Here is a 13,663-nt window from a genome sequence, read left to right on the forward strand (position 1 = left end):
AGTGTCAACTGGCCAATGGGGGAGGCAGTCTGATGTAGTTTGGCAGTAGTGCTGCAGAGCATCACGGGTTAAGTCTTCTCTATCAGCCTACGTGGGGAAAACTCTATGGTATCAGAGGATTCCACATTCTGCTGAATTCACACTCTACAATTTAAAGCAAAAAAAGAACAAACTAAGGCACATGATTTCATGCTACACCATCATGGATGGGCATACTCGCATTCAGAAAGCAAAACAGTTGACAAGTACTAGAAACTTACTCCTCATGATGACACAGAAAAATGTTACTCATTAGTTACCATTCCCGAGTTAAAAACGTTTATTCAACTGTAAATGTATCTTTCCAACAAATGCAAAACAGCTTTTTGGTGGTAAATAGCAGGTATTTATTTGAAATGGAAAAAAAAATACTTCAGTACCTGAACTATTGCATTTAATCATGTATTGTTGTAATTGTGTTACTCTACCTTTTTGCATTGGAGACAAATATACAATGAACATTCAGATATCACAGATTGCACACTAGATAGTAAATCGTCAGGCCTTTTACGTAACCACCAAAAAACAGATATTGGATTCTGCAATATAGTACAAAATTCCACACTCCAGTCTTAGCCAGTTATCTTCAATTTACTCCTGATGCTGTACAAATAAATGGCCATTTAACTAGGGCTTACAAGTTAATAACAGGACAAAAAAAATATACATTGCACTGACACAAAAAGTCAGCTGTGTTAATAGTCATGCAACAAGTAACCAAACTTGCTGAAATTAAAAATACTTTCTAAAAACAGTTTTAACTGCATAAGTATTTTATACACAGTTCATTTACCGAAACAAAAGGAGTCTTTAAATGATACAAAGCAAATATAAGTTTCTACCAATTTTATACATAAGAAAGTGCAAAATAACTTATCTAAAGTGTTTTGCTATTGAACTGATGAATGTTGGCTGGAGGCAGCCAACCCCTCTCAAAAGCATGACATTACAGTTGCACACTACATACAAATGTTAGGAGTACATGGATAAGTTTACTACAAAGAACAAGGCAGGAGAAGACATGTGAGGTACTTGCAGAGAATACAGTCTACTAATGTTAGTGTACATGAGTATATTTTCGCTCAACAGATTTTTACATGGAAAACAAAGCAAGTATTTGCATTAGAAGCTCGAATGAAATGGAAAAAAACCCCACTCCCACATTATACCACAGTTGCCCACAGCACCAGCTGCCAGAGGGAATATGAGCAGGTGTGTTTGTCCCCCTCCACCTCCAACAAGCAAAAACGTGTTTTTTTTTGGGAACAGAATTAAGTCAGAGGGCTGTGGTGGTTTGCTTGCAAAATGTAAACTGGGCCTAGCCTGCACACTGCAGAATTTGTAAGGAATAAGGATTTCTTTAGTGCGCTGCCAACGCCGCAGGCACGGAACAACACCCATACAACGCGTCTGTGGCTGACAGCCCCGTCCTCAGGACCCCACAGCAGCACTCTGTCCTGGCTTCAATGCTGGACCACATCAGTGTTGTTGCCATAGCCTTGCTTTTATTAGGGTTTAACCATGTGGCTGTACAAGCTGCAGTCCACAGGAAAGAAGGCTTCCTTAAATTTGGGGATGATTTGTAAATCTGGAGGCAAGGGGGGAAAAACTGTGGACTCAAAGGCATTTAAGAGTTGTTAAAACAGCCTTTTCTTCAAACAGAAAACGTTAAGGCCACTAGCCTGTCTTCTGAACTATGCTGGTTTTGCATCATTTTGGGAAGGGTGAAGGCAACGTTAGAGAAAACAGCTGAACACAGAAATTCCAGTGCTCTGCACATGCTTACTGAGGACCTCTTCCTGTTTTTAGGGTCAAATCTGCCAGGTAGCCAGTAGTCAGAGTGGCTACTTGACCATCACTCTTTGGATCCAAAATTTGGGTCAGCTAAGCTCAACAAACCTGCATTTACTCAACAGTGTGCAAGGGCTCTAGAGAAGCCTTTCTGTTCATTTGGGGACCTAGTATACATACCAAAACAGGAATATATCTCATTTTACAGACCAGCACATACATAATAAACAAACAAGTATCAAAATACATATTTAACCTTCAGTGCATAAACATGTGATACCAGGGTAAATAGTAAGTGGTCAGAATTAACAAATTATTCACTGCTAAAAGCTCAAATCAAGAGAAGACAGGGGTGCTCCCACAGTGCCAGGGACCCTCTGGAAGGAGCTCACCCCAAAGGAGAGGGCCTGGAATTTTTGATGGTGCAATTCCAACAACAATGCTGGTTTTAAGGATTTGCTGTCCCAGGGCCAGAGCCTGCCCAAGTCGTTCCAAGTGAAGGATAATCTCATCCCTTTGAGTGACAACATTCACTCAAGTACTGCCAGAATCACCTGTCTTCTATTGGTCTGGGTCATATCCTTACCTCTATTTAAAATAATCCATTGTGAATATACCTAGCTCTAGATCAGTTTGTCACCCATTTACAAAATATATACACATATGTTAAAAAACAAAACCAAACTGACCACCAGCCTGCCTGCTACCCTCCCTCTACCCACTTGCCCAAACAAAAACCCACTGGGGCAAGACCTCATGCAGAAATTAAGTCCATGGGCCTATCCCAATGCACATGCTCCAATCCCAGTGGATATCAGTGTCTCTACTTCATCCCACATGTAGTGCAAAATAAATGACAGAGTAGTAAAAAAATACTGCAATTAAATTCATATTGAAACTTAAAAACCATAATGGAAATCTACTGCTGTTCTCAAGCTGATGGCGTGTGCTGAAAGACAAAGAGAGCTCCGAGGAGCATGTCTAACATGACCGAGATCACCCTGCTTTACAGCAATGCCTGTTGTTACAAAAAGGTTTTTTGCAGAGAAGCTATGGGACAACAGCAGTTCAGTTTTATGCACAAGGAATTAATTCTGTACCTATATGCAAAAGCCAATTGCTATTGACTAAAGAAGATAAAAGCTGGTTCTTGCACTGCATGAATCAGCTGCTAATGAACAGTAAGTAATTAACAAAACTGCAGCTTTGATATATGTATAAAAGAGGCCTTATTAAATATGAACAACACTGAGGTGGTAAATAGTTTGGTATAAAATGCAACACAAGTATACAATTTAGTTCCTGGTTATCTTACAGCTAGAATAAAATACTCCAAGTTCCTATTCTCAAAAATGTTTTCTTCTGAAAAAATCTGTGTAATTCTATGAATAGCCTCACTTAAATTAAGATACTGTGGGCAACTGAAAGAACAAACATGCACAGACTGGATTTTTAACAGAAATACACATAATGCCTTTGAGTTTTGTGGTTTTTTTTTTTCTTCCTAACATTCGTATTTAAATTGATAAATGAGATAAAGATGCCAGACAAAGTACAGTGGTTAATCTGAAGTCCCATGTAACAGGCAGTTAAGTTCATATTTAGATAAAAAGGCCGTTATACCTATTTACAATATACACAGTTGCTTGCGAAGAAGGCAGATTTACAACTATCTTCTAAAAAGCCTTGCCCTCCCTCCCCCCAGTTAAGATGACTAACTCTACAAAAACAAGACAAGAAGGGGTGTTTAGGATAAGTAAGGATTTTCGCAACAGCCACCCCAGCATGGGCTTAGGGGCTGCCAGTTCTGTTGGATTTGTGGTTATTAACCATGTCTTCCTGGGCCTTGCTCTTCTCCTTATGCTGTTCGCCTCGTCTGCCTTCTGTTAACACAAACCAATGCAATGATCCCTTTTTACTCTTAGTGCTTAGAATGAAGTATAAACATAAGTGTAAACAGACAATATTCCGATTCCTTCCGATGCCCTCACTGGTTCCTGGAGTGACAGTGGGGCTGGATGAGGTTTGCCAGGCCCCCATCAATTTCTGGGCCCCTCCTCTGAGCCCCGCTCATGCTGCAGGTTGTAGAAGCAGTTCTGGCACACCCTGACCGGTGATGAAATCTTCAGCCTTTTGATTTCTGACTGAAACCGGCTGCACCTGTGGAGAATAAACAACCATCACTGAACATGGGTCCTCTCAGTTTCTACCCAATTTCTACTGAGCTGTGGGAATTATCACCAGGACTTCAAACACCAGAAAACTGTCCTAACTCACCTTGACATGGAGATGCAAGGCATTGTGGCACAAGCAGAATTTAACTCAAATGATCACCACAGAGTCAATGCAATGAGACTGTGTGACAGATAGCTCAATAACAGCTGTTGTCATCAGTTTACACTCAGATAAAACTAGAAATATCATCTCTGACCCAGTGGATCAGAGACAAGACTTGCACTTCAGTCTGTGGGTAAGGAGAGCTTGCACACATCCTCTACATCATACATTTTGTCTGAGGCTACCTGCTAGTGGCCCCTAAATCAGCATCCTCACAGTCCTGCACACAGTTTAGGCAGCCTCAGTCTTCTGTGGTTTTTCACAGCTTTACCCCACCTAAAATCCTGTATGGAAAAGAGCCCAAAGGAGGCTGTTGGCTGCTTACTTCTGGCAGAATAGCTGTCCACAGTTCCTGCAGTGGTGCCGCCTCTCGGTGAGTGAGAAGCGCACGGTGCAGCCTGAGCAGCTGTCGCCGCCCTCGTCCTTCACCCAGTGGTCGGCTGCAGACCGGCCTGGCTGATCGCTCACTGACCAGCTGAACACCCTGCCCCGGCCGTCTCCGATCAGGATCCTGCTGTGATCCCTGCGAGGAAAAGCAAAAGCATTCCTGCAACAAGTCTGGCACAGTAATGCACAAGCACCGATGCCCGATTTTAAATATAAGAGGATGTAAAATGGAAAAGCACTGGTGTGGTGACTAATGCCCCAATTGCCCTGCTCTGTCTGAGAAATGGAGCTGCAACACTCTGTGTAACACAGTGCACCTGAACAGGTTTCCCTCTCTTTAGTGTTTTTATCTCAGTCCTCGAAGAAGGGTACCGCAAACAGAAACACCACAAAAGAGAGTTATGAACAATGGCAGCTCTTCCTGCTGACAATAGCCAAAAATGTTTCAAGTCCTCATGTGCAAGCTACTCACTTGGAGATGCCGAGCGCAGTGATTTCTGCTGGGTGTGCATTGTCTTTGCGATCAAATGCCGTGTGCATAGTTAGTTTGCTTCTGAACACCAGCTGACGCTCCCATCTGTATCCTACAAAGGAGTGGGAAGTGGGAGGGGATAAACCAAATTTGCTCATTTTCATTTTTGTTCCCTCCTCCCTCAACATACTTGTAACTGCAACTTTGTAGTAAGAACAAAATCTCCCTCAGAGATTCAAGTTTTTCTCTTTTTCTATATCATTTCACTTAGGAATAAAACTGAGGGCTGGGCATGGTTTCTTTTACCTGGTTTGAGCTTGCTGTAGTGCCGTGCTTCAGCATAGCTGGGGTGGGGGTGGTTAACCTGAGCATGGGGATGCATTTTCGCTTGTCCCTCCGAATAATTTACAAAGATAAATCCATCTTTCTCATCCAAGCTGAGCTGGTCTGACCAACGCCTGGAGTCATCAGAGCCGCTGTCTGCTGACCATGCTGCTGCTGCTCTGGCTGATGATGACCGAGGCCTGTGGCTGGTGCTGCTTGGTTGGCTCTGGCTCTCCTGCACTTTTGCGTCCTGGCCTATGCATGCATCGTCTGCCTCGGAGTCACTGCTGTCCTCTTCATGGGCTTCCTGCCCTGGATTGGCAGAACAGGGGACAAGGCACTTTTAGTGAGCCTGGTTATGGCCTGAGCTTTTTCCTTATTCTTGTGCTGCACTGCCTGCACCCCAACGGGCATCAGCTGCTGAGAGAGGAACAACTGCATGCAGGCATGTCAGAGACTTTTCAGAGATTTAGCTCCTGCCAGGAATCACAATAACAGCATTCATATTTTTTGCACTTTTCCTGCACTTTTTTCTGTTTTGCCAGAGAACGACACACCTTAGCTGAAGCTATTTCCTACAACAGTCTCTCTGAGGAAGGCTATGATAGACAAAAGGAGCAAACGTGTCAGAAACACTCATGTTGGCAAAACCTTTCAGCAAAACTTACACAAGTAAGCACAGTCAGCTATGCTGAAATTCTGACTGAAAAATATTATGCAGACTTGGACTTGTTAACACAAAAGAGCAATTAACTAAGACATTTATATTCTAAGTGATACTGAAAAAAACCAAAATCTGTATTTATATAATAATTACTAATGAGTATCATGAGATTCAGATCCAAATCCAGATCTTATCTTCAATACGAAGAGTGCAGGAGGAAGACCAGATGGCTAAAAGAAACAATCATAAGGCACAGACCAAAATCTTCCAAGAGCAAAAAAAGGTATCATTGCTTGTCTTGTTTAAGCTGTTTCATCAGTAGATTCAACTTGGCTGTTATGCTACAATTCCATTTCATACTAAAAAATATCTAGCTTTTGGACAATCCGTTGAGCATACCAACAGCCAAAACAAACACAGAGAAAAGCTCCACCTTCACAGAACAAAAAGCTACGATGGACAACATTTTTCTTACTTGTAGCAATATGAAACTGCCTTAAGCAAGGTGGTGAATACAGAAGGCAGATGCTCTGTTCATTGGGCCCACTGGATGTCTACTGCCTTTTGAGATAAAATCTCCATCATTCCATTCTGCACTGTATAACTTGACCTACCTATAGCAAAGATCAGATACAACACTTGTGAGGAGACATACCTATTTGTGCATCCTGACAGTCCTCTTGCATTTCCAGCATCTCCACAGGCTCTGGAGCTGGTGTTTCTGGCACTTGCAAAAACTCCATCCGCCAGAACTGGAAGGACAGGGGATAAGCAGAGTGGCACTTACTGAACTCTTGGCTTTTTCCTAAGCTACTTGAAGAGTTAAAATGGCTTAGTAGAACTGTGCATTCGCACTGGAAGCATGCAAGTCAGGTCCCATCTCCACACTAAACTCTATTTTTGAGGTCTAGAAACTGTAAGAGGACATCTGTGTTCATGCCTGAATCCACTCCACACAGCTGTCTGACAGCAGACTCTGGTTAAGGCTGCACCCAAAAGTACTGAAAATTGGGTTAGACTTGTAGTCATCAGAGAAGACACTAAGTTTCTCTTTTCTTTCTAGCCAAGCAAAATGAATTGTCTCAAGGTGTGTGAAACTAAAATGGTGAACCAAAACAACAGTCTCCAGGTATGAAAGCTGGTGACCAAAACAGAGCAGGAAGGGACATTTATTCACTGCTGACTATTGCTGGTTACCACATCCGAATGGGGGCATCAAAAAAGGAGAAAGAACTTTTCAAGTGAAACTCTCAAGTAAAGCAGGACTGCTTTTGGTCCTGGTCAGGACACTGTGCTGACCTGGATAGGCATGACTTTTTTAAATACTACCACCACCAAGGCATAAGCTTTATTTTCCAGGCAGTGATTCCTGGTACTTACCCGGACAACTCCGTCCGAATGCCCCGTTACGATGACATTCTGGGTGTCCCACTCATTCATCTCTGACACTAAACAACACATAATTTGCTGGCTTCGGCCAGTGAAGGTGTTTACACTTGCAGTAGGGCTGCCATTAATGCTCCACACATGGATGTAAGTGCCAGCACATGATACAATGTCTCCCTGCAAAGACAAATAACACCTCCAGATTTCAATACAAAGTTGCAGGTATTCTTCAGCAAAAAATATAAGTCAAGTTCATTAATAAGCCAAGTTGCAAGGCTGGCACTTTTCAGGAAGTTCTATACAAGAGGAGTCTGGCCAGCTGAAGAAACCTTTAGGATTATATGCATTTTTTTTTAACTCTACCTAGAAAACCACACTTAGCAACATATTTGTTGTATTTACAGCATAGAATGAGTTGATCAAGTCCTCCACATTTCATAGCATAACAATGCAACAGCCTATTTTTAGTACTTTCAGTTTCCAAATACTGCTCATGTTGACACCACTCTTTCTCACAAATACGCACCACCTTAAATTTCATTTGCTTCCTTACTGGGAACAGTCCAAACTAGTGCAGAGGGAGACAGGAGCTGCAGTCTAAAGCACTGGCAGCACTACAGCCAGACCACCAACAGCTAATAAACTGTACTTCCTCCCCTCTGCTTGCATTACAGCCCTTTCTTGTCTTGATTTCAACCACTGCATCTGCTCCGGATGCAACAGGGTCCATCCAGCCTTGATGGCCATGCATGGGGGCTGGATAAATGGTGACTTGTAACTCACAGGACCACCAAGGACACAAGCTTTTAGGATATGTCTGTTTCCACTACAAATGGCGCTGCATTGTCACCCAAGGTATCCCCTGTTTCCTTTAAATTCAGCTTAAGACAAGAAAAGCCAACCAAGGTCATGTATCAAAAGCTCTTCTTAGCTCCTGTGGCAGATCTAGCAGCTCACATGGAATGTCACACTAACTACACTGCCTCCAGCACCGTTAATAAATAACCTCTTCTGAGCTCAAGCTGCTCCGCATGGAATGCACCCACCCATTTGCTCTAGACAAATGACACAAATTATTCCCAAACCAGTTGTTAATCAGTTTTCAGATGAGTTATACAAGTTCTGCCAAATTAACAGGAGAGCCTCGTGGTTTTTTTTCCTTTGGTTTAATGATTTCCAACTCTTGCTACTGCTCCCACTGCAGCCTGGTGGACAGTTTGGCTCTCACCGTTAATTCATTTATACAGAGTGCTGAAATTGGAGCCCTGTGCCCTCGAAGCTGTGTCAGGAAGGAGAGCTTATTCAGATCCCAGATGATGCAGGTGCGATCCCGGGATCCACTCACAATTATGTGATATGCCAGCGATGCCGTTAAGCACGTGACAGTGTCAGTGTGACCCAGCAGTGCCTGCAAAACACAAGGCAGGAGCAAAAATGGAAATCAGGAGAGAGAGCACAAAAATTCCACATCAAAGCCTCTTACCTGAAAGATTCAGATAAAGTAACCAGAATATCCCATCAGAAGATGCACCCACCGTTTAAATATTTAGTTGATAACTATTTCCATAACTGAAAATGGTAGAAGTAATATTTTTTTCCATTTAAAAAGAGCTCTGACAAAACAAAATTTGAAGAGTCTAATGTTACAGATCCTTCCACTGAAGAAAACTCCATACTGCATCAGTAGCCTGTTTATAAGGTCAGAAAGTGTTCCAGGCTGCACCTGAAATTATATTCTGACTCCTACAGTAACTGCTGATGACTAAGAGAAGACAAAAGAGATGAGAAAGAGTTGCAGCCAAAAAAGCAAAGTCAGTTGGAAGGAGGAGAAAAGTATGAGCATCTACTCATATTAGGCCCTACTTCTACATTTTAGGCTTAATCTAACTATTGGAAAAAGAGTCTGAAATACAGTCAGGTTACTGCACCTTACTCAGTTAAAATGAACTCAGTTAAAATAAAACTCGCTGAATACAGTAAATGTGTTCAAATATGCTGCTCCAAAATTTAAGATACCATGTTTTATTGTGTGCAGTTTTAAAGTAAAACACTTCAGAAAAACAGCTTTGGACAGTTGATTACCGCACAAGGGAAGTTACTAAATAATTCCCTAAATGTCTTTTCATAAATTTGAGGGAAAGACTTCCTCTAAAAAACAGTCCTTCTATTGAGATGCTAATGGAACAGTAACACAACCTATAACAATGATACACAGCTGCCAGAATATCTTGACTTAGTTGTGGTTGGGTTTTTGTGGTTACATTTGTTGGGTTTGTTTTTTCTTTAGTAAACACACAAAACTTACTCTGCACTTAGCTGCAGCTGACTGTAAACCATGGGTGCTTGTTTTAGATTAAAAAGTGCTGTAATTACATGTAACACTACAAAGCAGATTTTCACAAAACTCACCTGTATAATTTTGTTAACATCACTATCAAATGCCCTTTGTCTCCAGAAAGCTCCTGGTGATCCACTATTCTTAAAAACAATGCAATTTTAAAGATGCATTTTGCCCACTTTCAATGCAGATCACTCCTGAGATCTGCTGGACTCATGGTTTCAAAGGTGAGCAACACCCATTACACAATTACTTTGATCTTATAACATTACTTCACAGCTTTACTGTATTTTACCTGTTTCAGTGTGAGAGCTTTAGCTTTTTCTTTGGAGACACCCATTTCCCACACACACACTGCTGTGCTTGTTCCTCCAGTGATAACTAGTTTGGGGTTGGGGCAAATGGCACACAGGATCTGACCCCATTCTGACAAGCATTCATAAACAATCACGGCCTAAAAATACAGAAAACAAATAATTACTAGCAGAATTAGTACTTTGTAGGATAAAAAATAAGAAACCTGGCTGCCACCTTGCACTCATTAGGTCACTAAGACCTGGTAAAAAACTATTATGAGTTAGTTGTATTCTGCCAGCATCCTGGTGAAGACCCTCAAGAGAGAGCAGAAAAAAAAAAACTGATGCAGCAGAAGATTATTTCATTCACATGTGAAATAAATGTCCATTGTTATGTTTTTTTTTCACTATTGGGTGCTGATTACTGGAACAAATTTCAGATTACAAACCTTGTCCGACTCATAGGTACCCAGCCTGCAGCTGAGGTCTGCATAGCCCCAGGCAAATGTTTTATTCCACGTGGGTGGGATGAGAACTTTGTTCTGTTCTACTGCCAAAATGCCTTTATCAGTACACACGATCTGCCCCACAGGCTCCTTGAGCTCTGAAAGAGAAGATGAGGTTATGTTTTATTGCTGGGAGAGACAAATACTATCTGATCCCTTTAAGTACCTGCTGCCCTTCCAAAGCAAGGTCTCTGTAGTGGCTATTTATACATTCTTTGCATCAGCTACAGTGATGGCAACTTTTGCTCCATTCCTAACAAATGCAGAGCCAAATACAGATTAGTGCTTTCTAATTTCCTGACTTAGAGTCTTCTCTCTAAGCCCTGCTATGCCCCATTTAATAGAATGGCCTTCTCTCCTTACAGCAGGGAGCCACAGACTATGCTTTACTCAGCTAGGAAAGAAATCTCTTTTCTATCATTTACCTGCCTTGCAGACAACGAACTTTTGTTCAGTCCAATGTCAGATTTGAAGTTAAAAACCACTTTCTTTTGTTTCAGTGCAGCTATACCATACTTTCCTGCCAACATTTCTTAGTATTTCTTGGCACTGATAAATAATCCCTTTGCTGTGAAAATCACAAAAATAGAGGCTACCACAGACCCAGAAACAAGGTACTCTGAATGCTGTTTGTTAAATTCAAACTTATAAAGAGGTGCCTGGGCTCCATTTTATCCCTCTATTTAAAAAATGTCCTATTAAACTGGTGTTTCCCAAGTTCCTTTAAAGTAGCTAAGAACATAACTGTACAGCATTAGGATATTTTGAATTTGTCTCTCTCACAAAACTATGGGCAGTAAGAATATTAGAAGTAAGAAAAAGATGGCAAAGTACGATCTTGCTGAAACTCTGAATGCTTGGGCAAAGAAACAGCAATAACCACTGTGAGTTTAAAGTTTACCTTTCACTGGGGCAAGAGATGGCCGCAGGTTGTCCAAATGATGGAAAAAGATCTTGTCACCTGTGGAACCAGGGGGCACAGAGGTTCCCACAGCCTCTCCATTCAGACGGCTTCTAACACGCTTTGGTGGGTGAGGTTTTTTGAAGAGCTGAAATTCATCAAGAAACTAATGACCATCAAAAATTACAGGTTTACAAGGGCACTAGCTTAAAAAGATCATAAATATATCCAATATATCTTACTAAAAATTCTGCAGGTAAGCAAATGCTTTACTGCTCTCAGTATTCACTAATAACTCACGGTGAACATTTCAAAAACCTTCAACAAACAATACGAAAACCAACAAGGAGCAAAATTGCTCTGCCCCCTCAGGCTGTGGCATCTTGGTACCCTCATGGAGTCTGTGAGAGCCCTCTTCCAAACACACCACCAGCTCTGCAATGTTTTGCATCGTAACTTTTAAAAATATAAACCCAAACTGCCAGGCACATTGCTAGTGGAAGAGATGGGGCAAAGAAGATGCATGTTACATTGTGCAGGAAAGGAGTGCAAAAACGCACAGCAGCCGTGTCACTGAGAGAGCCTGCCCTGGATCCCCTTTGGAAAATAACAGAAGGAAACAGCAAAACTCTACAGTTACATAAAAATGTGCTCTAAGAGCACTCACCATCAACAAAGCCTTAAGGAAGTTTTGAGTTTCCCAAGTTTACTGCAGTCTATTTCCTCTAGCAAAGCATTATGCAATTCCTGGTAGATTTCACCACAGCTTTGTACCTAACAGGCATCTGAGGATGCAGGCAGAGCTCTGGACTCAGCTGCAGTGCTCTTCTATGGCCCTGCCCTCTGCCCCAGTCCCTGTCTGTTCATCTGGCTTTAGCTGGGCCACATCTGATTATCATCACAACAAAGGGATTGGTTATTACGTAAGAGGAGAAAACCCTACAGACACAGAATTAGATTATTGAGAGAGAGCAACGAAGGGAAAGGAGAAAAGCCAGAGAAGACAGATGAGCAGTTCTTATCCTTCCTTCCAAGCAATGAGAGACAGACAGCTCTAAGTGGGCTGCCACAGGAAATATCTTGTGGCTGTCCTGAAACGTTATGTGCTGAGAGTTGAGTTTAGAGTTTCCAACACATGGCTTGAGTTCCCAGCCAATTGCTGAAGATATCTGTGGCTTCCACAGATCTAGGATTGGGAATATTTACCAAAGTCATTTCAGATTTTCACTGGATAGCAAAAAGACTCCAAAGAAATGCCCAATAAAAAACCCAAATCAAAACAACCAACACTGAGACCCCCCAAACCTGATCCCCCAGATTTAATGTTACATTGAATTATTTAATGTAGTCTCTTGAAGAGAACACAAACTTTAAAGCCGCACCAAAAACTGGTCTTTACAGCTCCTTAACTATGGCTGTCCTACAAGAGTGAATCACTCATGAGACTAGGATAAAAAAAAGAAGCAGAAGTTATTATAGAAATTGTTTTACTACAGGGTAACTTCCAATACTTTAGCACTAGGCATTACTTTGAAGTTGCACTTTCATTCCTCCCCTATGACTTTGCAGCAGGAACATACTTCCCTTTTTTTTAATGCTGATTTTTAGAGTTGAGGTATAATTCATTATGCCTTTATTTTAAGGATGTAAAGGGGAAAAAAAGACATTTCTAATCTCACAAGTAAAGCCCAAAGTCGATCTTTGTGTAATTTATGATTTTGTATCACTGGAAGAGTATTTATGAATAAACACTCCCAAGAAGTTTCATTCCTAAAACACTTTCCTGTTTTATATTAACACATTTCAATTTGAGTGTTAACTGGAAAATAAGAATTCTACAAAGGGCATACCTGCTTTGGTATCTGTCCAAAGTTATTAATGAATCCAATGGTAGCTGTCTCTTTTAAAGGATCATTGATGTTATAAATGTCCACTTGTCCCTCATAGAAGAGATGGTGAAAGACATTTACAGCTTCTACTGCAGCAGGACCTTGCTGTTTATAGCCAAAGATCAAGTCAATCCACTCATGCAGGTGAGCACTCACAAAGTCACATTCCAGAGCCTGAAATTCAGAAGGCATGCATTCAAATGAGACAAATTGCTCATTGGTTGAGTTTACTACGTTTGCCACAAGGAGAAATGCACAACATGATTTGACATATTTTTGTTACATTTTGACAAAGCTCTTCATTGAAGCAAGTCTTGCCTCAAAGTACTCTGT

The 13,663-nt window shown here is 41.4% G+C and overlaps 1 protein-coding gene across 4 annotated transcripts in view; it reads right to left on the reverse strand.

The window, feature by feature from the left end:
* Positions 1-295: 295 nt before the first annotated feature.
* Positions 296-13,663, reverse strand: part of WDFY3 (WD repeat and FYVE domain containing 3) — a 150,860-nt gene continuing 137,492 nt past the window's right edge. For all 4 annotated transcript variants that reach the window (XM_053940307.1, XM_053940305.1, XM_053940306.1 and 1 more), the window contains 11 exons: positions 13,292-13,504; positions 11,442-11,589; positions 10,484-10,638; positions 10,034-10,192; positions 8,629-8,808; positions 7,395-7,577; positions 6,670-6,766; positions 5,333-5,662; positions 5,027-5,138; positions 4,493-4,690; positions 296-3,990 (listed from right to left, as the gene is read on the reverse strand). In XM_053940307.1, the coding sequence (XP_053796282.1) occupies positions 3,870-3,990; positions 4,493-4,690; positions 5,027-5,138; positions 5,333-5,662; positions 6,670-6,766; positions 7,395-7,577; positions 8,629-8,808; positions 10,034-10,192; positions 10,484-10,638; positions 11,442-11,589; positions 13,292-13,504 (1,896 nt within the window). In that variant the 3' untranslated portion in view covers positions 296-3,869. The remainder of the gene's footprint in view (positions 3,991-4,492; positions 4,691-5,026; positions 5,139-5,332; positions 5,663-6,669; positions 6,767-7,394; positions 7,578-8,628; positions 8,809-10,033; positions 10,193-10,483; positions 10,639-11,441; positions 11,590-13,291; positions 13,505-13,663) is intronic.

This window comes from Vidua chalybeata, chromosome 4 (genome assembly GCF_026979565.1).
Source record: "Vidua chalybeata isolate OUT-0048 chromosome 4, bVidCha1 merged haplotype, whole genome shotgun sequence".
Lineage (NCBI taxonomy): Eukaryota > Metazoa > Chordata > Aves > Passeriformes > Viduidae > Vidua > Vidua chalybeata.